The 27,366-nt window shown below is 53.7% G+C and overlaps 1 protein-coding gene across 1 annotated transcript; it reads right to left on the reverse strand.

The window, feature by feature from the left end:
- Nucleotides 1-9,187: 9,187 nt before the first annotated feature.
- On the reverse strand, nt 9,188-24,656 carry WNT4 (Wnt family member 4). The gene is made up of 5 exons (XM_064171869.1): nt 24,493-24,656; nt 12,884-13,119; nt 10,705-10,836; nt 10,020-10,162; nt 9,188-9,836 (listed from the first exon to the last, which is right to left on the reverse strand). The coding sequence occupies exons 1-5, from the start codon at nt 24,567-24,569 to the stop codon at nt 9,369-9,371; spliced, it is 1,056 nt and encodes a 351-aa protein (XP_064027939.1). The 5' UTR covers nt 24,570-24,656; the 3' UTR covers nt 9,188-9,368.
- Between the last annotated feature and the right edge of the window lie 2,710 nt (nt 24,657-27,366).

The raw sequence follows: 27,366 nt of genomic DNA on the forward strand, positions 1-27,366 counted from the left end.
GCTAAGGCAGATGACATTTTGCTTGGCTTAATGCAGAGAAGAAAAGGAGAAGAGTTTCCCCCATGAAAGTCTCATCTGGTTCAATTTCCAGTGGCAGTCAAAGAGTTAAAGTGATGTGTTGGGAGCTGTGAGTGTTTATCTAAAAGAAAAGTGGCAGGTGAAAGGGATAAAATAACAGAGTTTGTAAAGCAATGCAATATGTTTGAATTATCTGAGGATCAGAGCTGGAATTTGGAAGGTAATATTGGATAGAAGGAAATGGGAGATGGAGACAGAAATAGGATGTGGAACAAACAGCTTGAGTTGGCTTCCCCATTGGTGGCTACAAAGGAACAAAAAAGGTATTGGTGTGATTTGGGCCATTGTGAATTCGTTTATTAAAGGAGATTTTTAATTCTCTTTGCATAATTAAACTCAGAGCCTCTGCAATATTAGGGTGCAGAACAGACCCTCCTGATCTGGGTTTGGTTGGAAAAACGTGCAGAGGACCATCCCTGGAGAGAAATAATGACCTGAGGAATGCTTGGTGCCATCCCTGACCAAGTGCTAGGATCCTTCCCTTCCTTCTCCACTGTGCTGGGCTGTGGCTGCTCAGCTCCATGGCAAAAATGAGTTATCCCAGATCTCCGATGAACTTTCTCCATCAGCAACAAAACAACTGCTCCCCACCTACCCAACCAAGCATCTACTTCTGCTCTTGCCTCCATAGCACCGAGGAGTCATGTGGTTAGGGGGGTCTTGACACCATGGGAAGATGCAGGGGATACAGTTGGGAAATGCTCAGCTAAGAGAGCTTTGGCACCTCCAAAGGGATGCTCTTAAAACTGTGACAGAGTCATGCAGGAAGATTTCAAGCAGATTTGTCTCCCTGCCCTCACTTCTTTTAGGACCTCGGCATCATCTGCACTTCAGGCACCATCCTCAGCACTTCAGAGCTCAGCTTCTTCTGGGCTGTTTGCCCAGTTCTTGGAGATTTCCAGCTCATACTGGCTGAGAGACTCAGGATCTGGGGAAGTTGCAGCACCTCTACTGCTGCCTCTGCCCGGAGCCTACTGCCTGGACAGGCTCCCCAGCCCCAGAATCTCCCAGCAATACCTTTGTCCCGAGTTCTGCGCCTCCAGATGATGCGTTGTCGTCTGCAGCCTCTTCACCTGCTAAAGTCTTTAGCTTGGCAGCTCACTCACAGCCATGGTGTTGGAAGATCCCTTTCCATTGCATGGCTGCCCTCTCTTGTCAGGCCTTCTGTGTCTTTGATACTCACCAAGGACATCAGGATTGTGTTCACATCTCCATGTGGTCTGCAGGTACAACAGCATACACCAACCTTCTTTAACCAGAAGAAGGTAAAGGGAAGAAGCCCAAGAGCAGACTGCTGTTGATGCCTTGACTTCCTGAACCTGCAGGCAGCCTAGAACCAGAGGTCTGGAGCATGCTGTCATCCCACCCAGCCTCTGGAGCACATTGAGTGACTTTGTTGAGAAAAAAAGGATACAAAGGGCTGATTTATTTTGCATCCAGTTCAGCTCTGAGGCCTTCCCAGATGTTCTGAGTTTCTCAATGGAGGTGAAGTGGCTGCAGATTTTCCAGATGGCTACAAAAAGCAGAGAACTTGCACCAGGCCAATTCCCAAATGATCAGGGCTTCCACTGTGGCCATTTCACTCCCCATGATCATCTCAGAATTTGTTTTTTCTTAATAGCATCCTGGGAGTCCTGTCTGTCCCACTGCTCCCACTGTGGTCTCAGTCCCCTTGAGACTTCTGCATCTTACTGCTGTGCTGTGAGTTGTGTGCTCTCATCTTTCTTTCTCCCCATTGGTAGCTTGCTCATCCTGCTTCTCAGACCTGTACTCTTCTCTCAGCTTTGGCAAATCAGCCAAGGTGTGGAACCACCACACCAGCTTCCCTCTATTCTAGAGGCAGCTGCAAGATGACCTCTTCCATGCTCATTCCCCACTTGTCTTTCTTTCTTACCACAAATCTAGTGAGGTCTGCTGATGGGCTTGGAACGAGCCTGCTTTCTGCTGCAAAGCAAAGCAGGTGGAAGGAAGTGTGGCTTATTGCTGATGAAGCAAGAGATGAAGTGCTTCAGTTCCCCTGCCTCTAACTTTGCAGAGAGGACTTTGCTCTAGAGCAGGAAGCTGCCCCATGAATGCCTTCTATGGGCATTCTCTGTAGCCCCCCATGAGCCTGAAGAGTGATTTAACTATGCAGAATAAATGATCCTGCTGCAGGTAGAGACCCCAGAACCTGTTCCACTGTCCCACTGCCCTCACTCTAGAGAATTTTTTCCTAGTTTCTGGTCTAAATCTCCCCTCCTCAAGTTTCAAAGCTTCAGTCTATTCTCTAGCCCTGTCACTACAAGCCCTGGTAGGAAATCCCTTCCTGTCTTTCTCTTGTCAGAGAAGCCCTGGGAGGAGTCTCATCTGCAGAGCAAATGTCTCTGTTCTGCCTGTGGTTGGTGTAAAGACTGGGATGGTTTGTTGCTACTGTTGAATATGTGTTACCTTTGACCTGGGGACGTCAAGCCATGGGTGTTGCTGGCTGCTGCCTTGGGCACCTTCTGAAGGGGATGGTGAGACAGTGACTGGAACAGGTTGCCCAGGGAGGTTGTGGTTGCCCCCTCCCTGGAGATGTTCACGGCCAGGTTGGAAAGGGCTGCAGGCAGTGGTGAGATCTTCTCATGGACTGAGTTTGGCTACTGCTCAGCTCAGGGAGACTGGAACATCTGAAAAGACAGGCCGAGGCATTCTCCAGCCCCTTCTTCTTGTGTCCTGCTATGGTAGCTGTGCCTCATGATGAGCAAGTGGAGGAGCTCAGATGTGATCACTGCACTGCGCTGCCTTCGTTGTGAGTGGCTGCAGTGACAGGAACCAACCTGCCACAGTGCAGTGTGTCCCAAGTCAGAGCCCACAGGGAGATGTAGGCACAGCAGCTGCCAAGGGGGTTGAGTGTTTTAATGTACTGCTGAACAAACCATTCTAATCAAGGCTTGCAAGTCATGCTTTCACTTGTGACGGAGATCTGGAAGGAGAGGGCTCCTGCTCTGAGCCAAGCATTTGACATTGAGGCCCTGACCAGGGCATCTGCAGTGGTCTGGAGACTCCCCCAGCCAGCACATTGCTCGTGTGCTTGAGGAAATAGTAACAATCAGCTTTGGGATGGAGGGAGGAGTAATGCCTTGCCAGGCCAGGAGGCTCACTTAGGGGAGCTCATGGCTCCTGAGGTCTGAGCAGAGGCACAAGGACATGGCTTGTGTGTGGCCATGTCTCTGGGACCCCTGAGGAGAGGCTGTGCAGCTGAAGAAGCATTGTGGGCATCTCTGTGGGAGACAAGGACAGGAACATCAGGTGTAGGTGCTGTTCAAGCAGCAGTCTAAACACTGAGATGTGGAGCCTGATCCCCAGCCCACTTTCTGCCCCTTCTTCTGTCTCTGCCAGTTGCAGGCAGGTTGCACAACTTATTTTCCTGTACTTAGAGCACGATTTTGGCAGCCAGGGTCAGGAGGCCTCTCTGAGGAGTGCTGGCTGGGAGCCCTCCTGCTGTCGCAGGCTCTGTCACACACCAGCTGCTGTCAAAGGCTCTGCTCTGCTGGGTGTCCTTCACCATGGCCTTCTGCAGCAGCTTGGAGGCAATGAAGGAAGCTCTTCAACAGCCAAGGCTTTGCTGACATCTTCAGCAAGTGTAGGTGGGAGCTGAGCACTGCTCTTGTGCCAGAGTGGGGGAGACTCAGCGTTCCCCCTTCCCACACGTGGCACCAATAAGGAGGACTTGAAGTCTTTTGCTGTCTGCTCATGCAGAGCGGCACCATCCCAACCTTGCAGCATCCTACTGTTGTCAGTAGTCCCAGGCTCCTGGGACTACTTCCTCACAGCCAGCTGGCCAACTTGTGTGGCAGGAGATACAGGGAAGTGGCTGTGGTCAAAAGGGGTTGCTGTTAGGGTCACTGGAGGTGTGAGGGAGGGAGAGGATGCAGATGGTGCTCCGCATGGACACTATTGAGGTTACCCATGGTGACTGAATCACTTTGCAAAGAGAGGGGGTGCATGAGCGAGGCTGAGCATGCCAGGGGAGGGAGGGTCAGACAGATGGGAGAGATCAGAGTGTTCATGGCCAGCAGGAGAGAAACATCAGCTGTGCCTGTGTGATTTGCCATGTTGTGCTGTGACCAGAGTGGGGAGTTGGCACATGTGAAACCCCAAGCATGGAGTAGGTGAGGTTGAAGCTGGCTGAGGCTGAAGGCATGTGACAAGAGGTGGGTTTTTCCAGGACAAAATGTGAAGCAAAAAGGAGCAGAAGATGGTGGTGAAGTTGGGAGTTTGGGGAATGGGAGAGCAAGCAAGGAGTTACCAGTCTGCTGGAGCAGGGTGGGGAGGACTTGATTTTGCCATGATGATCTCAAGTCAGCAGCGGAGCACTCAGGAATGTTTGTGAGTGGGAGAGGCTGGATGGAGACATTGGCCTGTGAGTCCTTGGTGCAGAGATGAGCTCACCAAGCAGAAGATGTCAAGGGTGCTGAGGATAAGGACCATATGCCAAGCCTGTGGGACTGGGATGGGGGCAAGCACATGGTGGGGGGAATCTTAGCAGGATGTTCTCAGATGTATGGGGTATGTAGAGGACAGGCTGAGTGTGTGGACACGAACATCCTGCTCTGTCCATGGTTGCAGAGAAGATGCCATCTCCCTGCACCTTGTTTCAACACAAGGGTGAAGCATGTTTGGTTTCACCACTGTGCTGGAAGCTGATCAGGGCAACCCTCAATATCAGTCCAGACTGGGGGATGGTGACATTGAGAACAGCCCTCCAGAGAAGAACTTAGGGGTGCTGGATGAGAAGCTTGACATGAGCCAGCAATGGGCACTTGCAGCCCAAAATGCCCAGAATTGCAAGCCAGTGGCAGCCCTGGGCTGCATCCAAAGCAGTGTGAGCAGAGATGGAGAGAGTGGATCCTGCCCCTCTGCTCTGCTCTGGGGAGACCTCACTTGCAGTGCTCTGTCCAGCTGTGGGACCCTCACCAGAGAAGGGCTTGGAACTGATGGAGGATCCAGAGGATGCCACAGAGTTGATCAGAGGACTGGAGAACCTGTTCTATGAGGACAGGCTGAGGGAGAGTTGGGGATGTGTTCAGTCTGGGAAATGTTGTACGTTCCCTTCAGGGGACCTACAGGAAGGCTGAGGGGCCTGTGGAGATAGGACGAGGAGCAATGGTTTGAAGCAGCGCTACAGGCTGGGGACAGAGTGGCTGGAAGGTAGCCAGGAAGAAAGGGACCTGGAGGTACTGATAGAGAGTAGGCTGAAGATGAGCCAGCAGTGTGCCCAGGTGGCCAAGAGAGCCAATGGCATCCTGGCCTGCATCAGGGACAGTGTGGCCAGTAGGACAAGGGAGGTTGTTCTTACCCTGTACTCAACACTGGTCAGGCCACACCTTGAGTGCTGTGTCCAGTTCTGGGCCCCTCAATTCAGGAGAGATGTTGAGATGCTGGAAGGTGTCCAGAGAAGGGCAACAGAGCTGGGGAGGGGCCTGGAACACAAAGCCTAAGAGGAGAGGCTGAGGGAGCTGGGGGTGTGCAGCCTAGAGAAAAGGAGGCTCAAGGATGACCTTGTTGCTGTCTACAACTACCTGAAGGGACATTGTAGCCACGTGGGGGGGTGGCCTCTTCTCCCAGGCAACCACCAAGAGAACAAGAGGACACAGTCTCAAGCTGTGCCAGGGCAGGTCTAGGCTGGCTGTTAGGAGGAAGTTGTTGGCAGAGAGAGTGATTGGCATTGGAATGGGCTGCCCAGGGAGGTGGTGGAGTCTGTGTGGCTGGAGATGTCGCAGCCAAGGCTGGCTGGGGCACTGAGTGCCATGGTCTGGTTGGTTGGGCAGGGCTGGGTGCTAGGTTGGACTGGATAATCTTGGAGGTCTCTTCCAACCTGTTTGATTCTATGATTCTAAGCTGGAGCAGGAGAGATTTAGGTTGGGCATCAGGAGGAAGTTCTGCACAATGAGAGTGGTGAAACACTGGCATGGGTTGCCCAGGGATGTGGTTGAGGCCCCATCCCTGGAGACATTCAAGATCGGACTTGAAGTGGTCCTGGGCAGTCTGCTCTAATTGGAGGTGCCCCTGCTGACTGCAGGGGGGTTAGACAAGATGCCCTTCAAGGGTCTTTTCCAACCCAATGCGATTTGTGAATCTGTGATGTCAGGGAGTGGAAATAGTCCCTCACTTTAGGCTGAAGCTGAAGTGGGGAGAGGAAGAGATGGAACTGGGAGTTTGTGGGGTGTTTTCTACCCAGGAAAGAGAGGAGCTGTTTGAAGGATGAGGTTTTGGGAGGCTGGAGGCTCTTTTTCAACCATCCTGCCTATTTCTGCAACAGTGGTTAAACTTAAAGAATAGCTCTCCACCCCTGCCACCCATGGAGGTCAAAGAGCCCATGCTGAAGTGAGAAGCTCCATGCCATTGGGAATGGTATGGAAAGGATGCAGCTGAGTGTCTCTGGCTCATGGAAGGACAAACAACAACTGAGGGCAGATGGAGCATGCTGGGCATCTGGTCCTGCATCTCTTCCAAATCCAGCACTTTGCAGGACAGGGATGGAGGCAAAAGGTGGTGGTTCTGCATCTACAGTCCAAACACACCTCAAGACCACTGCTGAGATGGCTTCAGGAACACCCACAGCTCCTTGGCTGTGGGCAGGAGAGCACTGCATCAAGCAGATACATGTCAGGAGGAAGTCACAGACTTACTGAAGTCTAAGATAAGTGGCATCTTAAGCCACCACTGTGTCCAATGCAGAAGGCAGTATATTAGTGATCAAGTTCTTCAAGGGATGGGGAAACACAGATGCAGCCCGTGATGCAAACACCTCCCAAAGAGAGACAGGAGGAGGGACAAGGTCAGCCTTAGTGTCTCCTTTGCACTGTCAAGAGGCACCAGTGGGCACCTCTCTTCCTCTCTAAGGGAGACCAACAACGATGAGGTGTCTGCAGTGTGTGCTAGTTTTACTCTACCCAGTACAGCCTGAATGCCAGAAGAAGAAAACCCTGTGGCTCATTCAGCCCAAACTAATGTTTTAACAGACAAAGTAAATCTGAAACAAAGTCATTTCCTAATGCCCCACCCTGCTGCTGCACGGAGCAGCCGTGAGCAGGGCCAGCGCTGCGGAGCCAGGGTATCTCCGGGTGACATTTACAGGGCTCAGCTTTCATCACAGCTTGAAAAAAAATCCCTTGTGAAGAGATTATCTCCACACTGATCTGGATTGTCTTGTTCAGCTTTGGCTCTCTTCCTAGATGGACAATGAGCAGAAAACTTGGCCAGTGGCCTGAGGTCTGTGGCCTCCTCTGCATGAGCTGGGAAGAGGAGGAAAAGACTCCAAGGTACTTGAGAACTTGCAACCTTGGGGGGTTAAATAGATAGAGACAGCAGGGAGCTGAGGCTTAGACCCCTCCTGAGGATTTAGTGCTGCGCTCCTGACCAACCCACAGGCACTGGGAAAGGCAATTTCAGCTCTAGTGAGGAGAGCTCTGGTTGGCATTGGAGCGAATCGACTCATGATGTCTCTGCCTGGGGTGTCTCTGGGGTTGTCCGAGGGTGTCAGCAGCCTTCCACCTAGCACCCCTTGCTCAAGGGTTCTTGGAGGGGGTGGGGGGGGGGCAGCAGGGGGATCCTCAGTTCAAACCTCCGCTGCTTCCAGTCAGCTGTCAGCAGCCTTCAGCCGAACGCCGTCAGGAGACCTTCCAGCGACCACAGCCTCTCCCCTAGCCCGTCCCTGTCACGGCACAAACGGGACCGACCGCGTGTCTGTGCCATCCCCAAACCTTGCCCCTCTCAAGACGAAGCAAGGAGGGAAAACAAGCCTGAAGGTTTGCAAGGACCCCTGCTGCAGCCCAGGGAGCGCTAGTCGGGGTCCGGGCGCTAGCACCTCGCCCAGGCCGGCTCAGCACCGCCACCCTATGCCGGCTCCCGGCTCCCGGCTCACCGAGGGCAGAGCCTTTCCGCTGGCCTCCGGTGCTGTCCCGAGCTTTTGCTTCGCTCCCGTTTTACCTCTGGACTCGCAGAAAAGTGGGTAAGAGAGAGAGGAACTGGTTTGCTTTCCGCCTCCCCTCGCAGTGCCCCTCTGCTTATTAGTTCTCCAAATATTTTGTCCTGCAGCCCAGCAGCGAGGGCTCGGCGCTCGCCCGCTCCCAGGCGAGGAGCAGCCGCGGCGGACGGACAGCGCCTTATCCTCATGGCACTGCTCCAGGCCAGCCTGCGGGGACCAGAACAGGGCAGCTGGGGCTCTGCCGCGCCCACTGCTGATGGTGGGGACACACATGGCTCAGCTCTCCTCTCATCCTCCCCCAGGGCAAGCCAGCCAGAGTGGCAGAGCAGCATCATTGCCTTTCTCCCCAGCACCGACTTTCCTCCTCTCCCCCTAAGAAATGCTCCGCTTATACATTTGCTTTTCTCAGCAGCCAAGTGGGTGAGGGTTGTCCACAAAGCCCTTACCAGTTGTGGAGAACAGACAAGTGGAGGAAGGAGACCTGTTGGTGCTGGGGAGCAGAATTGCTGGGATTTTGTCCCACCAGGTCCGTTAAATGATCAGACCACAGGTCTCTGGACCCTCTTCACAGTCTTCAGTTGAACAAGATGCTGGGAAAGTGAGGGGGGAAGAGGCCTTGCAAGGGGAAGTGGGACATGCTGGGAACATTGTGTCCTCCAGAAGTCCTGGGCAGCCACTGAGGAGCTTCAGTACATCAGAGTGGCCACTGGAGCTGCCCTGAAATCCATTTAAAGCCTGGGAGGCCATCAAGGGCCCCCAAAGCAAGCGCCCTCTCCACTCTGGCTGTGGTCTCCCAGGGACAGTGCCACCTTGTTGCCATCTGTCCGTCCTCTGCCATGCAACTGGCTGCACACGTTGGCTGCACTCCATCCCCTCCTGAGGATCAGCCAAGCAAGCAGTGCTCTGGGATGCTCAGTGCATGCCTTAAACAAAAATAACCATGACAGAGGATACCCAGTGCCTCACACCAGCCTCGGCACAGGCACCTCCCCTCTGCAATGCTCCAGAGTCAGCAGGAGCCCACCCGAGGAGAGCAGGCACAGTGCAGAATCCTGGCCAGCTGCAGAGAGCAGACACATCCCTGCTGGCACAGCACACCAATGGGCTCTGGCTTCAGCAGTAAATAAAGGAAACAAAAAAAAAGCCAACAATGAGCAATTTTTTTTTAAAACTTTAAATATTTTTTTTCTTTAAAATCTGTTTTCCTCTGAGGTTGTGTCTCTGTAAGGAGCTGTGCTCTCCCTGCAGCATCTGGGTGACTTCCTCAGTCCTGGCCACAGGCCAAGGGAGAAGCAGGGTCAGTTAGAGAAGGGGACAGAGGGGTGCTCCCATCTGTGCATCACCGGCAAGTATGGATTTCCACCACCCGGTGGCAGGGTTTGCACTTGACTGAGCAACACCAGTGGAATTTGCAGCTGCACCTCTCCACAACCTCCACTTCGTCTGTGTGAAAGCCCCGGCCGCAGCACATCAGCTCACAGCCGTCAATGGCCTTGGAGGTCTTGTTGCACTGCCGGCCGCTGGTGCCCAGCACCCCGTTCTTGAGGTCATGGTCACAGAAGTCAGGACTGGAGTCCAGATAGACAAGATCCTCATCTGTGTGCGGCTTGAACTGGGAGTTTTTGGGCACGAGCACTTTGGTAGATCCAATCTCACTCTGCTCCACCTCTGTGGCACCATCGAATTTCTCCTTGAGGACGTTGCCCACTTTGCGGAACGGGGGCATGGCTTTCCAGCACGTCTTGAACTCACAGGAGCCTGACACCCCATGGCACTTGCACTCCACCCGCATGTTGTTCAGGATTGCCTGGTGGAACACACACAAGGAGCAAGATGGGACAGTCAGCTTGGGAAGGACACAGGAAGCAGAGTGTGACATGTGGGGTCTGAAAGGGCTCTGCATGAGCTGATGGGATGAAATGAAACCAGACTGGCCCAAGCAACATCTGTAGAGCCACAGTGGCTGTCCAGGTTTCTTCCTCACCATTACCTTCCTCCCTGCCTCGTTGTTGTGGAGGTTCATTAATGCTCTGTTGGAAGAAGCCCCTTTGCTCCTCTCGCGGACATCGACAAAGGACTGTGAGAAGGCCACACCGTAGGCAATGTTATCGGAGCAGCCTGACCACTGGAAGCCTAAGGCAGAGAGCAGAGGTGAAAGAGATGCAGCCAGCCTGCACTGCTGCTCCTCCAGTCCTGCTGAAATAACAGCTGACCTGCCCCCAGCTGCTATACTGCTACACTCTGCTTGGGCAACTGGGGAAGCTGGAGAATATGACCTTGGGTGAGGGACATGAACAAGATGCTTTTTCTGCCTCGTGGGTTGCAGACACCTGGAGCAGACTGCCCAGAGAGGTTGTTGACTCCCCTTTCTCTGGAGAGATTCCAAAACCACCTCGACATTGGGATCCTGGGCAAGCTGCTGTGGGTGACCCTGATTTAGCAGAGGGATTGGACTAGATGACCCGCAGGCATCCCTTCCAACTCCCACCATGCCAAGATTGTGTCATGGGCAATGCTCCAAGATGCCTTCTTGAGTGACTCATGGACTAGCAGGAGGGGGACATATAAAAACCTTTTCCATTCTCTCTGGGGGGCTGCAGGGAGTAGCCATTTCTCTGCCTGGCTGTTTTGTATCCATGCTCAGCTGTCCTGTTCCCTGGCCCTCGCATGCTCACCCTGTGGGCTGCCCCCCTGCACTGTGCGGTCACATCCACATTTGTCCAGCTCGCCGCTGCTGCAGGCTCGCGTCACGGCGAAGGCCACCCCTGCCGAGGAGATGGCGTAGACAAAGGCTGCCTCCCGTGTCCCTGCAACGGCACAAACCACGGTGGGAAATGTGGCAATCAGGCTGAGGCATGTGGCAGAGCCTTCTGGAGGGGGTGCAGTCAGGTGCCAAAGGCCCTTTGTGGGCTGCTCTGCGTGTCTCTGCTCCTCTCCCCTCCAAACGCTGATGTTGCACCCTTTGAAAAGCTGGGCTGAAAAGTGACTCAGCCAAACATGTTAAGCAGGGCTCTCAAGTCAAACACTGCTCCATTGCTTTCTCCCAAGATGAGTTACCTCACACAGGACACTCATCCTCTCCACTCCCAGGGATGCTGTTTGCTTAGTGCCAAGCCTGGACCAGTCTCAGCAGAAGCACCTTGATGCCGAGAGATAATTTGCAGCAGTGACATCTCTGCCCTTGCAATTGTGAGGGAGCCAGGAACTGTCCCACAAGGTTCAAACCACAAATGTGATGCACAACTTCTAACCTGCCACCGAGGAGCAGGCAAAGGCTGCTTTGCCATCACAGGGAAAGCTCTCCAGAGCTTACATGGAGAGACTGTCTTACCTGGTGCTTGCAGGGCACTTCAGCCATGATCTCCCTCCTGCATCCAACATAGATGGCTGCTTTCCACATCCAGGAACATCCGCTGCAACTGCAGGTCCTTGCCCTTCTTTCACAAAGAGTCTTACAGCCCCTAGCACCTTCCAAACTACTCTGCAAAACCCCATCCACTCCCAGAGTGCCATGCAAAATGCACTGCTCCCCAGGCTGCAGCCCCTTCCCAGCTCTTGCCTCTACTGTGGTGCCACATGGCTAGGAAGAGCGTGTCTGGGATGTCAGGGGCATAAACACAGAGGGTGGCATGGCCAGCAGTCAGCTCTTGCAACACTCATCATCCTCTGAGGTTGATTGAGGATGCAGCCCCTTGATGTCAGAGCAAGGAGGGTTGGCATTTGGGGTGGTCCCATGTTTGGGGTAGAGAGAGGATGGCTCATAAGCAGACATCACTTCAGCTCTCTGGTCAGACAGAGGGCAGCTACTTTGGTGGTTGCAGCCCAGACTTTGGTGGCCCAGCTGCAATCTGGCTGGGGTGACAGTGGCTGGGGAGGCCCCAGGAAGCACAGGGACTGAAAAGCCTCCAAAGGAATCAAGGTTAATGGCAGGATCATGTTGGTTGGTTTGTGCTGTGGCTGCCTAAAATGAGACAACTTTTAGCTTCTGGTATTTCTGGTATTTCCAGTGATCTTCACCCCTGCGGTGAGGGGAGGGAAGTCAAGGAATGAGATGGGGGAGGCCCTGGTCTATGGGTGCTGGGATCAGAAACAAGGGAGGTAGCAGTGGCACTTGAGGGGGTGCAGAGGGACTTTCCCTTCCATCTCCTCACACTGATGCTCTGGGTCCTTGCTTGGTTTGACCATGGCCCTGTGCCTCAGGGATGCCTGTGTACACCTGTGATCAGAGGAACTGAGGTCTGCCTTGGCCATAAAGTCCCCTGAAGGCCAGCAGCAGGGTGGTGGCAGGTGATGCTGCTGACCTCCAGGGTCACTGCAGTGTTTTACTCGCAGCCAGCGGCAGAGGGCTGCCTCTTCCTGAGGCCCTGCGCTGAGCAGCCGCCGTCCTGGCAGCGGTCATCGCTCCAGTGCTGCCCAAAGGGGACCAAAGAAACACTGTCACGGCTTTGTGGAGTGAAGCTCCTGGGCTTGGCAGAGAAGAGATTAGACCACGAGGCAACTTTAAGGTCCCTGCTTGAACTTGACATGTCCTTGTAAAAGGTTCAGGCTCTCTGGATGCCCTGGACTGGTGCCTTCATGCAATAGGCACCTGATGGGTGTGAAAAGAGTTCAGGGAGGAAGTACCCAGCAGCTGAGGAACTGCAGGGCACTGAATATGGGACCCCCAGTACAGCCAAAAACGCCCTGCCGAAATGCTCAGGGAAGACCTACCAGCCCCATGATCCATCACTGGGCTGTTCCCTCCTGTCCCCAGCCACTGGCTCAGAGCAAGCAAGCAAGAGCCTCCTACACGGGCTGCTGTTGTAGCCATTGCCCCATGCAGCAGCTCCCCAGGCGCATGTTCACGTGGCTCACCTTGTGTAACCACTTTGCCAAAGACAGGCAGGGTGTCCAGCGTGGAGCAGTTCCAGCGGCGGTTGCGGAACTGGTACTGGCACTCCTCAATGGCCAGCTGGGCTCCACGCCGCACTGAGTCCATCACCTCCAGGTTCCTCTTGCACATCTGCACCTGACGCTGGATTAAGCCTTTCAGCTTCTCACAGGTCTCCTCCTCAGAGATGCTCCCCACTGAAGACAGCTTTGCCAGATACCTGCCACAGCACCCAGCATAACTGGTTAGGAGGCAGGTGTTGGGGGAACATGAATCCATTTTCAGCTGACTACAGTGAGGAATACTTAGCACCTCATCCCCTCTGCAGATGAGGCCTGGTGCCCATCTGAGTGCGATCTTAAATTGGCCACTGTGGTGGCTCCATAGGATGTGTTTTTGGCCAGTGAAGAGCAAGCCCAAGCAAAACAACCAACTGTCTGCTCCCGGTCCCCTGTTTCTTGGGGAGCTCAGCTGCTGGCTCCCCTTTGCCTCTATTGCCAGCAAGGAAGATATTTTCGGTGTTGTCTGACTGCGCCTGGTCAGGTCTCCTGAGCACTGGCACATCCAAGTGCTACTAGGAACAGCCAGAGGTCTCTGAAGTCAGCCAAAACAAGCAGGACAGGCTCTTGGCTGCCAGCTCCAGCTGCCACACTGCTCCCACAGCATGGCTGTGTGCTCATCCCTGACAAACATTGCCCTCCCAACCACTTCCCTCCTGGAGCCTGTTTTTAGCTCCCCTGGCCCCCAGCATTCAAGGGTGGCCATTGGGAGCTGCCAGGTTTCCTGCCGCTTGGGATTCGAGCAGGGCTTGAAGTGGGGAGTGGAGCCTGCCACAGAGAAAGCTACATGTGCTGGGCACCTCTTCAACCAACCTGGCTCAGGAACATGGCCATGAGGTCTTTACTGACCTGGAAAAACCTGGCACAGCATGGAGGTGACTATGTGCTCTGCTTTCTATCGCTCCATCCACAGCAGGGGTTACAGAGCTGCTCTGCATTAGGGAGAAAGGGGAGATGCCCCTTTGAGGGCAAGCACCCTGCCAGCTTTTGGCATCTCGCTTTAGTCACAATGGTCCATCCTGCACATCCCAGCAACCCAATCCACCATGCCTTACATGCGTGCATGTACCCATGCCCCAGGGGTTTTAAGATAGACCAGCATGGCTCCATCAGGCTGTTGGGTGATCCCAGGTCTTTCTGTGCTGGTGTCAGCATGTACTCAAGTGAGACTTCATCCTTTCTGTGGCTGCTGACACCCAGTTTAAATAACCCTGCCACCAGTGCAGTCCCATGCTGCTGTGGAGCAAGGAGATCTCCTGCACTGGACAAGCAAAACTCATTCTTGCACCCACTGACCACACTGAGCTTCATCATCCTTGGGAATCACCAGCACCAGCTCATGTTGCTACCTTGTCTGCACCAAGGGATGGGAGAGCCAAGCAAGAGCTTTTCGGAAGCCTCATTCCTTGACTGCATTTCCCAGCCCTACAGAGCTTGTGGGTTTTTTTGTTTGCTTGTTATTTTCCTCCTCCTCCCAAGTTGCGACATTCTGCTAAGGATTTTTCCTTTGAAGCCCTGCTTGCCTCCAAGAAGTGACTGTGCAAAAGCGGCTCCTGCTCCCTGCCTGTTCCCATGTGTCCCAGGAGCCAAATCTGCTGACTTCAGCCACAAACTCAAGTTGTCACAGCCTCTTCCTCCCATTAGCCCTGCCAGTCTGCCCCAGGAGGAGACATCAGGATTTTCTCTTCTGCATCAGCAGAATTAGTCACCAGCTTGGTTTCATGGTCTTAACTGAGGAGAGGGGGGCATGGGAGATGGTGAGGAAGCTGGCTTGGCTTGCAGTGTCCGTGGGGAGTCTTCATGGCAAGCTGCCAAAAGCATTCAGCTCTCCTTGTGCATGGAGATCACTTGATGCAATCAATGCCTCTCGGACTGTGGGGAGTGGCAGGCTGCCATGGCTCCAGAGCCAAGTTCTCCTCTAGCCTTTATACCAGCTAAGCATCTGCCCGAGGTTTTCTGCTCCTCCAGGGCTGTTTGCAGAGGACTGGCTACACAGCTGCCCAGTGCACATGGCTGGCTTGGAAATGCCACCCTGGCCAAACCCAGGGCTGTCATCTTTCTGCTGGCCCCTAAACCATGCAGTGGGTGTCCTCGTTGCTGTGCTGCAGCCCTGGATGTGGGAAGTAGCAGTTGTATCCTCATCTTCCTGCACTTACTCACCCAGAATGAAGACAGCAAACTGCCTTGGAGCTTTGAGGACATTTGATGCTGAGTGAACCTAGGGTAGTCAGAGAGTGAAAGCTCTGTCCCTTCCCAGACCCAGCCATCATTTCAGTTAGGGCACTGGGAAGCTGACACACAGAGTGGTGAGATTCATCCTGAGCCACCATGGGTCAGTTGATCAGCTTTGAGCCTGGAAATCAGGAAAATCAGATTCTGCCTCCAGTACTAACTCCTTGTGTTGGCTCTCCCTGCCTCCTGCAACTCCAGCAGCTTTTATTCTAACAGGGACCCAGCTCCTGCACAGCACAGTGACTGGGCTGGACAGTGCCCAGGTCAGCTGCAGGCACCTTGGCAGTAGAGACCTGTGCCATGGGTGTAACAGTCACATTAACACCAATTCTTCTCAGGATGAGGATATCATCCTCTTTCTAATAGATTGCTCATGTCAGTGGGAAGATCCAGGCAATCTGGAACTCCAAAGAAAAGCTGGACAAGAATGTTTCAAGCCTTTCCAAGTAGATGTACCTGATAAGGTGCCTCCTCAACAAGAATTTAATGCTGCAGGGTATGATAAAACAAAAGCCAAGGATGCTCCAAGAAGAGGTCTGTTAATTTGCTTTTCAAGGCAGGCAAATAAGCTGAAGCTGTCCAGAGCAGTGCTCTGGCGTCTCTCCCCATGACAGCTCCTCTGTATGGCAGCATCCCTCCTCAGCCCATGCACATCTGTCCCTCCTTGAGGGAGCCTAAAATGCCATGCCATGCCTAACACGGCTCAATCAGACTTCCAGCTTGCTGCCAATCTCCTATATCCCATCAGTACCATTACTGCTTTCAAAAAACCCACATTTTTTAATGGAGAGGAGGCTCTTATCCTGGCCCCTGGTCCAGGAGAAATTCAGAGGTTGGGTCAAGGATGAACCTTCACTGAGAGGCTTCAGATTTGAATCTTTCACGTGGCTCCTTTCCACATCATGTTCAGGGACACTGGGCATGAACATTTCACCTTTTTTCTTCTCTCTGGGGCAGCTCAAGGGCAAGATTGGAGCTGAGAAATGTGCTGTCCTCACCACCCCTCAAAGCTGCTTCCACCCTACAACTCGTGGAGTGTTTCTCAGGGCTGTAGTGCCCAAGCAAGGCACCAAACAAATCTGCAGCATCCCACTATTGGCATAGAAACCCAGCTTGAGCACTGTGCTTGGTCCTTAGTGAAGACCTTGCTCCAAACTTTGTTTTCCCGGTCTGAGGTGGTAGAAACAGCAGGCAAAGCCATTGTCCACCTGCACATGCAACAGGGAAGGCGCTACAGGAAGAAATCCAGCAGCTCTTGCCTTCTGCAAGGTCTTGGCATGGACCACAGGGCAGGAGCAGCTCTGCTACAAGGACAGGCTGAGGGAGCTGGGGGTGTTCAGCCTGGAGAAGGGAAGGCTCCAGGGAGACCTAAGAGCAACCTGCCAGTACCTGACTGGCCTACAAGAAGGCTGCAGAGAGACTGTTTGCAAGGGCCTGCAGGGACAATGGTTTGAAATGAGAGCAGAACAGATTGAGGTTGGATGTGAGGAACAAGTTCTGCACCAGAATGCTGCTGGAACACAGCAACAGGTTGCCCAGGGAGGTGGTTGGGACCCCATCCCTGGACATATTCAAGGGGAGGCTCAAAAGGGCTCTGGGCAACCTGATCTAGTTGAGGATGTCCCTGGTGAGTGCAGAAGGATTGGACTGGATGAGCTTTGCAGGTCACTTCCAACCCAGACCATTCTGTGATTCTGTCGTCTCCACCCTAATTCACATTCTGATTGCTGTGCAGAGCTCTAGATCATGACTTCACTCTTATATGCAACCTCAAAACAGCCCTGTTTATGGAAAAGAAACAATCAAGAAAACAAACTGAAACCCAACTCATGGCACATTTTCTTCCTTTTCCAAGACCGGGCAGAGGGCTGAGCTGCTGCCCAAGCCATTTGTTCACATTCTGCCTTCTTGTTTCATCATGGCATTTATGCTTCTTTTCTCTTGCCTTAAAATTCAGACAAATAGCTCCAGAACAAGCTCTCTTTTGATAAAAGTAATTGATTTATCATTGAGTGATGGAAAGCCCTTCTTTTTTTTCCCATCCTCAGAAAAATAAGATCAAGATTTGAGCCCTAAGCAGCTGCATTCGATCCACCCTGCAAGACAGGAAAGAAGGAAGCCTCAAACCCAGGGAGCCTTGAGAAAGCGAGATGGGAAAGCCCTACTGAAATAAAACTGACAACAATAATGTCAGGAGGAAGAATAATTGGTGGGATGTCAAGAAGGCATTGGAAGAGCCACAGTGATAGAGTCAGAAGAGGGAGAAGGTTCCCTGTTGTGGGAGGGTGTGGAAATTTGAGCCATTGACATATTCTCAGCAGAGGCTGGTTAGGGAAGATGTAACAGATGTCTTGGAGAAAGCAGACATCTCTGCTGTTTCTTTTATTTAAACAAATAAGTTTCAAGTGTGAGAACTCTGTGCTCTCACTGGGGGAGTGGTAACATCCAGACTCAGGCCAGTGGCATCACTGATGTGTCACTTAGAGATGCTGAGAAGTCAGATGATGTCAAAAGCTTCTCCCTGTCCAGCAAACAGCCTACCTGGGATATCTGCCTTGCTAAGGCTACAGAAGGCTTACTGAAGTCACAAGTTGCAAAGGTGCTTCAGCTCTGCTCCTTGCACACAGAAGAGCAGAATCAGCCTCAATCAGTAGAGCAGAAGAGCAGAATCAGCCTCAATCAGTAGAGCATCTCTGTGTGTCTGGACGTTTGATCAGCCAGTGACTTGGGGTTGTCCTTAGGATTGAAACTGCCTTGTGCAGACACATTTCTTCTGAGGAAGCTAAAAAGGCTTGTTTAGGATGGGAAAAACCAAAAGTGCATGAAGATAAACAGATGTGTGCAGAGACAGGCATTGCCCAGGCACAACAAAGACCTGTCCTACAGCTACAGAGAAGGGGATCAACACTGCCTTGGTGCTTTCCCTTTCTGTGCAGAGAGAGGGCACAGACAAACACTGCCTTGGTGCTTTCCCTTTCTGTGCAGAGAGAGGGCACAGACAAACACTGCCTTGGTGCTTTCCCTTTCTGTGCAGAGAGAGGGCACAGACAAACACTGCCTTGGTGCTTTCCCTTTCTGTGCAGAGAGAGGGCACAGACAAACACTGCCTTGGTGCTTTCCCTTTCTGTGCAGAGAGAGGGCACAGACAAACACTGCCTTGGTGCTTTCCCTTTCTGTGCAGAGAGAGGGCACAGACAAACACTGCCTTGGTGCTTTCCCTTTCTGTGCAGAGAGAGGGCACAGACAGATGCTAGGGACTGGCAAGTCAAAGGACCAGAGAGCTGCTTTCTCAGAAGTGCCACCCACATCCTTGGCATGGTCCAGCAGGTCTGCCAACTCGGGCACCTTCCTGTTTGGGTCTGCTAGAGACATGCAACGTCGTCCTTTATCCAGCTGATGGCTCTGCAGTAGAACGTGTGCCTCCCACAGATGAGGCATTCTCCTCCTGGGATTAGTTCTCCTGCCTTTTCATCCTTTCAAAGAGTAAATTGTGATTTACAGAACCATTGTCAGAGCCTGTCTGGTTTCTTCTCTGGAAGGAAAGCAGCTCTCTGGCTCAGTCCTTGTTGTCACAGTTACTTCAGGTTTCATCTCTTGGCTCAAACCACACATTTCACACCCTCATCTCCACCTCCAATTAACAGCAGCCAAAACAGTCTGTCAGGAGGCACTGCCTACAGACTTGAGCATGCAGCTCCACCGCTTGAGCTCAAATCCTGCCCTCTTCCCCCCCCTCAAATCTCAGCCCCTGCACCTGGCACTATGTGCACCCATTAAACACCCATCTACCCATCCCTCAACCACCACGAGTCTGCGGGGACAGTGAGGTTGTCCATCTGCTGATCCCAAGGCAATGCTGCTGTTTAACTTTCTGACCAACACCTCCGCTTCATGATGGGGAAGAGCAGGTTGGAAGCTGAGAGGAAGCTACAACAGCAGTACCTCATTGTGAGAAAAGGCAAATGCAGGCCACTCTGTGGAGATTCTCCTCATGCAGTGCCTCAGTCTAGACCTGGTTGGAGGAAATCTGATGAGTTTTTAGTTTTTATCTGAATCTGCAAGTACATGGCAAGAGGAGGCTGCTGCAGGATCAGTTTGATCTCACCCAACTTGCAAAAGACCCCAGGCTGCTCTCCATCAGCCAAGATACTCAATTAATTCTTTCCCCAAGTAATTTCATGAAAGCACAATACTGGCTGCAGTTCTGCTGAGACAGTCAGATCCTGCACACCACCTTCCCAGCTGCAACCCACAGCAGCCTATCGCAGCAGCTCCTGGACAGCCTGGAGGATGCTGTCAGTGGTCACCCACAGGCATGGGAGGCAGAGGCCCTGGGGGCTGGAGCTAAACAAAGGTTACCTGCACTTCCTATCCAGAGCAGACTCTACCATTGGAACAGCCTTGGATGACTGAGATTTTTGTGGGTTCACCAAAAGCCAGCACAGGTCAGAGCTGGTGTTGCTGCACTTGTAAGGAAATATGCAAGGACCACCTGGAAACTGCTAACGTCCTGGATTGCTCAGCAGTTTCAGCATTTTAGGAAAGCCTAAGTTAATGGCTGCAATGCATTTCTCTCCATCTGCTGTGATGAATTAACTGAGAGGACAGTATCTGTCAGCAAAGTAACATAAAAGAGATTTTTGGCATCAAGGCAAAAGTCCAGTTCTGACTCACAGAGTCAGACCAAACCAGTGCAAAGAAGAAATCAGGGTCTTGCTGCTGCTCATATTTGGAGCTGAATCAGTTCTGCACAATCTATGATACAAAGTTCATCCTCCCTAGAATAAGGCTGTGGTGCTAAAGATTGAGGTGCAGTCTTGTTTTAGGCTTCCTTGGGAAAAACCAGAAGTGCTCACTGGCACTGAGGGGCCAGGGAGCAGCAGGCCCTTCCTGCACAATGGCAAATGCAGCCCTGGTTTTCCAGCCCAGCAAGACTGGTGCTCAGACAGAAGCCAAACTGGTTGGAAGTCCAAGGACCAAAATTGGTGGAGGTCTCTTGCCTTTCCAGGAGGCAATGCTTAAAGACAATTTTTGATTGCTGGGCTATAATTATCTGGCTTGGACAAAGTCAGAAAACTTGGAAATAACTAAGAATTGATATTTTCAGTGGAGGCTGCTGGCCTCACTCTCCCTCCTTGTGTTCTTGGGGAAGGGGTGTCACTGGCATGCACCAACCTGGCAGACCCAGTAGGACCCCCAGAGCACTGTGCAGGATCCATAGGCACCCCACAAGTGGAGAACAGCTCATCCTGTCCACAGCAGACCTCGAAGCAAAGTTGTCCACCAATCCCCATGTGTGCAACCCAGCATCCCAGCTGCCAGAGCAGATGTGACTCGGGGAACTTCCCTGACATTGTGCTTTCAACAAAAGCCATGAGCATGGAGAGGAGAGTGGGGCTGGGCCAAGCAGCTCTGCCCTGGAGCTACCTGCACCTGCCCTGTTGGTGCTGTGGTGCCGCAGATCTGCCGGCAAAGCGCTGGACCGGTTCCTTGCCAGGTGGGTTGCACTGGGAGGGTCACAGTCACAATGCAAAGAATCTCGTACAAAATTAAACTGAGCCAGCTGAAAGCAGAGGAAGCTCTCCTGGCTACCAGAGCTGCTGAGACACCTGAAAAAGTTGTCTGATTTAAAAACAGAAGGATGCAAGTGAGGTCTCAGGCACGGTTCTTCCCAAATCCTCTGCTTGCACAATGACCCAAAGCAGCACAAAATGAGCATTCAGGCTGCTCTTGCAACATCCCCACTGCAAAGCTGGCAGGGATGAGCATGGAGAATCAGGCCCCATGTTTGCAAGGCACCTTGTGATGTTCAGAGTAAAGGGAGCCAGGGAAACCCCAACTCTTTTATCCCACCCTTTCCGGCCTCAAAAGCAGTTACTATCAGAAAGCAGCCATTTAGACAGGCTTGTTCAGACACTTGCAAGGTCTTCAAGGCTTCCTTGAGCACTCGCTCAAATTCGACTGTTTTTTGGGGGGTTTAAAAGCCCATCTGTGCTACTGGCCCTTTAAGCCAAGTCCCAAGCCTAGACAGAAATTTTAAGCCCCTATAAATAGGGGGTAGACAGAGCTGCTGGTGGCACACCCTGCTCCGCAGCAGTGTAAACACATCTTGGATGATAGGCATGGAGACCCTCCACCAAAGCCAGTTTTAGAGAGAGAGAGAGAGAGAGAGAGGCTGTAATGATTCCTAGGCAGGTTGGCAGCCAGAGGTCTCACCCAGAAAGGAACCCTGCCCTGTTGTAGCTGATGCTTTCCGGGCACAGGTTTTGACTCTCATCATTCTAACTCCCAGCAGCCCCAGTGCCACCTGCAGTCGGTGGGTGCTTCCATTCACACCCCACTTTGCACCTTTTCTAGTTCACCTCTTCAGATTTTCCTCCCTCCAAAACAGGTAAATACGCAAACAAATAACTGAGCACTTGCCCCTTACCTCCTACTGAAACCAGAGCTTGGCGCTCCCATGTCAGCTTCAGAGAGGTGTCACCTTAGCCAAAACCCTCTACGTCCCACCCGGTCAGCATCAGGACAGCTACGAGTCGCTGTGCTACCAAACTCACCCATGCCACTGCTTGCGTGGGTTCAAGAGCTCAGTCGCAGCTGTGAAATGCAAGTGTGGAAAGTAGCTCTGCCATTTCCTCTGGATAGAGCACGACGCTCAGGGGACCTTCCTGTGCATGGTCAGGTAGATGTAAAAGGCACTAAATACAGCCTTTAATTTTACTATCGTGTACCTGAACAGGGTCTTTGAGCATCCAAAAGCAGGAGGAAGAAGGAGGAAAAGAACATCTCTTCGTATTTGGAGAAAAGAGCTTTTTTGGATAGTCAGCAAGCCAAGAAGTAACTCCCCAAACTCAAGACACAGAGAAAACACTTGAGGCTTGCTTCGTACACAGAGAGAAAGTAGCTTGGCCTGTTAAATGAGAGATCTGGCAAAGTTCCTTGCAGCTCAACAGTTGTTGCACAGAAGTACCTGCACTGTCTCCCTTTTTTAATGGGATGGGGTGGCTCAGAGGACACCTTTTGCACGGCCAGAATGAGCCCTTCCTTGCAAAGCCAGGCCTACAGAAAACCTTCAGCTCAAGTGTTGCAAGCAGCATCTTGGCAGCGTGGGGGAAATGCGAGTCTGGGCAGGTTGAGAGAAGCTTTAGGAGAAAAAAAAGTCACAACTGAGCTTAATCACTAATCCAGCAGGTTTCTGGAAAAGCAAACTTCCCTGTGAGCTGCCACCCAGCGCACACACCTATGTGCAGAAAAATGTGCCCAGTGAGGCTGGATCCGTCCCCGGTGTGCCAGGCGTGGGCTGGTAGCACCTGGGCAGCTCTGTGATAACGCAGAGCATGCCAGAGCCCACACGCAGAAGGCTTCATGAAGATGTACGAGGCACACTCATTCTTCGAATATCTGATAACTCCTGGGATCCTTCTAACTCTGTCTATTGCCTCTGGAAGCCTTTGTTTCTGATGTGAGAAGATAAACAATGGGAATTGTCTTAATCCTGAAGGCAAAGAATAAAAAGCACCAAGCAGGGCACAATCCTTTTATCACAGTGGATTTGCAACATCAAAAAAAGTTGACCCCCTTCTTTTTAGAGGTACTGAGATAGATCTGCTTCTCCTCCCCTGCTGGAAGGAATGAGCCGGGGTCTCCCTCAGCCAAGCCCCCGGTGCCCACCCCTCACCTCACCAGCACGGCAGGATGCACACAGCCCTCCCTGGCGACTGCAGTGAGCTGTCCCTCCACCTCGCCCTCCCAGATGCCACCCCAGACGCGTGCAGTGCCTAGATCTGGGGGGTGCTGCGTTCGTTCCGAGCCAAGAAACTCTCCTTTGCTAGGCACTACACTGTGCCAGTTCTGGGGCAGCCAAGGCTGTTCCTATCCAGGGACTTGTCATCATCCTGCAAGGTTTCCTCAGTACCAGTTTCTCCCTGCAGGAACAACACTCCCACAGTTCCCAATATACCTCCACCAGAAATGTGACAGCTTAGAAGACCACCTTGATAGCTGCTATGATCCACCCACCACTTGCTGGAGACGCGTGGTGCACAAGTCACTCCATCTGGCAGACGAGGTGAGGGGGACTAACTGCTAATACATCCCAGGCAGGTGCTGATGGCCTGATCACCTTTTTTCCCACTGGCAGGACACCTGGAGAATGCTGCTGATCTGGCACTTTTGCCAGTCATAGGGAGCATCCCCCAGAACCTCTCCAGGTTCTACAGCCTCCATTGAGCCAAATAGAAAGGCAGGGCAGATGAGAACACTATCCACATGTGGAGACGACTCTGTGCAGAGGTCGTGCTTGTGGAGCCATGCCCACCTGAGTACAGGTGTCAGGAGAAGCAGAAGCCATATGGAACCTTTGATGCCAACAGCCCCAGGAACTCCCCACCTGGCCGCGGTGTACCCATGCTTGCCAGTGGAGACTTGGGGAGGTGAGGTGGAGGCAGCCATCGTCTCCAGCCTGAGCGGGTCGGCTGGGTGTGTGCCCTGGCAGCAAATCAGGGCAGCAAGCAGCGCTGGGAGCACGGGAAGCCTTCCACCAGAGCAGAGTAATTCAGAGGAATTGGTGCCTTCATTCACAGTTAGGTGGAAGCTGCTGTCGTGCTCCATCCCCTCTGCCCGGGGGCGGGGGGGGGGGGGGGTGTCTCCAGAGGTCCCACCACCTTAGCAAACATGCAGGAATTTTCCAGAATGATTTCTGCCCCAGTTTACCTTACACACGATTCCTACGTTTGTTCAGTGTGTTCCCAATACCGTCGGGCTCCCCTCCGGTGTCCGTGGGGAACGGGACGAGAGAGGCGTGGGCAGGGCTCACTGCAGATCGCCACGGCCGGTTCGCGCTCGCTACCAGCCCTACCCAGATCTTCCGTGGCCCTTCGCTATGCCCTGCGCTGCCAGCCTCGCCAAGCCCCGGGCTCGCTCTGTCTCGGTGCTCCCGCCGCTAGCCTCGCCTGGTGCGTCCCGGGCTCGTGGTTTAAGGACTGAGTCGGGACAAGAGGTTCAGCAGCAGCCGCTGCCCAGCCAGCCTCGGTAACGCGCTGGACCGAGTGCCTGAGGAGGGGGGCGGCCCCGTTGCACACCTGCTCGGGGGTGCAGGCTGCAACCCACGCGGTTTGAGAGACTAGCAGGAATAGCAGGTACCCAGCGCAATGGGAAGAGGAACTCGGTGCCCCTCAGGGTACCGAAAAGCATCGCTGCGGGGAGGTCGCGCCCCGGTGCTGTCTGACCCCGGCGGCACCTGCTCTGGGAGGGCATCAACAAGTGTCTATCCCATCACCCACCCTCGCCCCGCGGCTACTCACAGCCAGTTGCTAGCGTTGGCCGAGAAGGTGGCAAGGATGATAAGCAGCAGGGAGCGCAGGAAATACTCCGGGCTCATCCTGGAGGACAGGCAGGGAGGGACCGAGCGAGCGGAGCCGGCGGCGGCAGCCGGCAGCCCCCCGCCCCGCCGGGGCAGCCGCCGGGGCAGCCGCCGCCGCAGGTGGGCGCGGGGCAGCAGCGGCGGCGGGCGCTGCCCGGTGGATGCGCCCGCGGCGGCCGCCGAGTCCGACTGTCAGCTCGGCCGGCCCATCCCGGGATGGAGCGAGCGGGTCGGGGGCGGGCCGGGGGCGGGGGCAGCCCCGGGGGCCGCCCCGGCTCCACCGCTGTTGGGCGGGACCCGCCGGCGGGGACACCCCTGGAGGCGGGACGGCGGCCGGTGAGGGCATCGGTGGGGCGGGTACCGGCAGCTCTGCCGGCGCCCCCGGCCCTGCTGCAGTTCCGCCTTACCCAGGGACCTCCGCGGCGCCTTTGGGTGGGTTTGGGGGATGCGGTGGGATGGGGTCCGGAGGGGTCCGCTGGGTGCTGGAGGTGCGGGGCACAGGGGGTGGCTCTCGCCGGGCAGGAGCGGGGATTTCCTCTTGCACTCGATGCTTTTAGGATAAGTTGCGCGTGGGCGTGGAAGACAGAGCTCGCAGGACAGGGCCTGGCGCTGCCTCCGATTTCGGAGCCACTAGGGGCATCGCCAAGGCCACCTTCCCCGTTTGATCAGGAGGGCTTGCCCACAGCCTGATTTTTCTTGCAAATGCCGAATTTTGGCATTTGAAAATAACAACGAAGGAGAGGGGCCTGGGGAGCTTCGCTCCACAGGGAGTAGTGGCTGGAGCCGAGGGCAGGGACAAGGTTGCAAATCGTCTTGATGACTCCACAGGAGTGCCCCCATGGCGAGCAGCCACCACAGGGCTCTGGTGATGGGCTCTGGACTGTGCATGTGGAAGGTGATGCTTCACCAAGTGTCGAGTCTTAAATCCGCCTTTGAAGGTCAGCTCTTGAGAATCCCAGGAGCTAGCTCTAGCTTACCCACCCTGGAAGTCAGGAGGAGCAGTGGAGCTTCCTGTCCCCTCCCCATCCGCTGTCTCTCCTTCTGTCTCCATCAGTCCGCGTGGGCACAAACTACTAAAGGAGCGAAAGGAGACAGCTGCTTGGTGTGGCACCCGAGATCCCAACAGCTATGCACCAGATTTCCTGACAACCTTAGCTGGGTCCATTACTGAAACCTTACATCTCCAAAATCTTGCCAAGCTGGTTTGGAGCTATTCAGGGTTCTCTTTTTCCTTTCGGCTCCACCGCTCTGCTCCTGCTGCAGCCAGGACACTCATTCCCGGCGCGGCAGCTTGCGCGGGGCTGAGCGTTACACCTGCCTTAGAATCTCTGCCTGAGATCACTGTCGAAGCCAAGGGTTCAATTTCAGAGCAGTCTGGCTGAAGCTACAGCTCCTGATGGGCAGCAGCTCACCTTCCCCTGGTCGTTCGCCTGGCTCTCACGGCCCTGCCAATGACCCTGGCCATGCAGGATGCTGGCTGTGGCACTGGCGGGTTGGAGGCTGCTGCTGTGAGTCCTGGCTGGGCAGCTCAGTGCAACTGGAGCTGGACAATCTCGCTCATGGTCTGAGACAAAGCCATGACCTTCCTCCCTGGCTCCTAAGTGCTCTGAGGGTTAAGTTGTCAGGAAGGCAAAAGCTGATTGAAAAGCTAAGGGGAATGAGAGGTTAAAGGGCCATGGATGGCTGGCCAGAGCCATGTGGGTCCATGGGAATATCATCTTTGTGGGCCTCAGATGTGTTATTGCTCCCCAAGGAGAGACACAAGATTGGTCAATAGAAGCCAAAGGGGTGGGCCAGGTTTTTGCATGGGTCCCTGACTGGAGGGCACCCTGGCTGGCATGGGTAACTGCAGCCTGAGGAGATCCCTAGCTGAAATACTCCCAGTATCAGGGCTAGTGGTGGTTTTTGTCAGGGTACTGTGATGGCAGGATGTTGCAGCAAGTGCCTGACGAGCTGGAAGACCTCTGTGAGATGCTATATTGTGATTTCCCAGAGCTCTTTGTGCAGGCCCCATAAGCTCTGAGTGTTGTGAGATGCTCCTCTGCCCCATGACATCCTCTCCCAGCACCTGGATCCAGACTAATTCTGCTAGGCCTCATTTTGCCTCATTTGATAGATGTGTCAAGGAGATGTTCGGGAAAGTAGATCCCTGCTAAGAGCAGTGGAGGTTACCATCCACTTAGCCCCAGCACTTCTGGAGATAGTCCCACTTGGGTTTGCTCTCTTCTTCCTTTCGTTTTGCATCACTCCTGCCTTGGCAACTCTCCTGAACTTGGTGAAGAGCCATAGATCATGTTCACCTGCTTCTGCAGCAGGTTCAAGAGCTCTGCTCCATCTGCTACACAGGTCTGCTGTGTAGCAGATGGAGCAGAGGGGAACATCTTGCCTGACGCAGCAGGAAGGGAAGCACACACAGGAGGCTTGCATGCCTGGGCATTCACAGCACTTGCAGTGCTGGGGTGCGCTGGGGCTGCAACATCCACAGGATCATGGGTAGGAGCCCCATGTTGGAGGGAAGGCAGCTACAGACACATCTGGAGTGAGTCACCTCAAAGGGAAGTGCAGCTGTGCTGTCTGTGGGCAGGGCAGGAGGGATGTTTGTTTTACAGCCCCTTCAGTGGAGGAGATGATGAGAGTGAAGTGATATGGTATGGAAATGGGCACTCACCAGGAAAAAGACCCCCTTGGCCATGTCAGAGATGCCAGTGAAAGACTGCTCAGAAATTACCTGCAGCCTAGGCACTTTCTGCAGCTGGCTTCCTCAGATGCCAGACTGCTGTGAAGATGACAAAGCACAACCTATTTGGAAGAGAGA

This window comes from Pogoniulus pusillus, chromosome 36, assembly GCF_015220805.1.
Source record: "Pogoniulus pusillus isolate bPogPus1 chromosome 36, bPogPus1.pri, whole genome shotgun sequence".
NCBI classification, from domain to species: domain Eukaryota; kingdom Metazoa; phylum Chordata; class Aves; order Piciformes; family Lybiidae; genus Pogoniulus; species Pogoniulus pusillus.

Coding starts and splice junctions, on each gene's coding strand:
- WNT4 (XM_064171869.1), bottom strand. CDS start 24,569: ATGAGCCCGGAGTATTTCCTGCGCTCCCTGCTGCTTATCATCCTTGCC. Junction 13,120..24,492: donor GCCAACGCTAGCAACTGGCT/GTGAGTAGCCGC, acceptor GTGCTGTGGCAG/GTATCTGGCAAAGCTGTCTT. Junction 10,837..12,883: donor TGGCAAAGTGGTTACACAAG/GTGAGCCACGTG, acceptor GTGCCGTTGCAG/GGACACGGGAGGCAGCCTTT.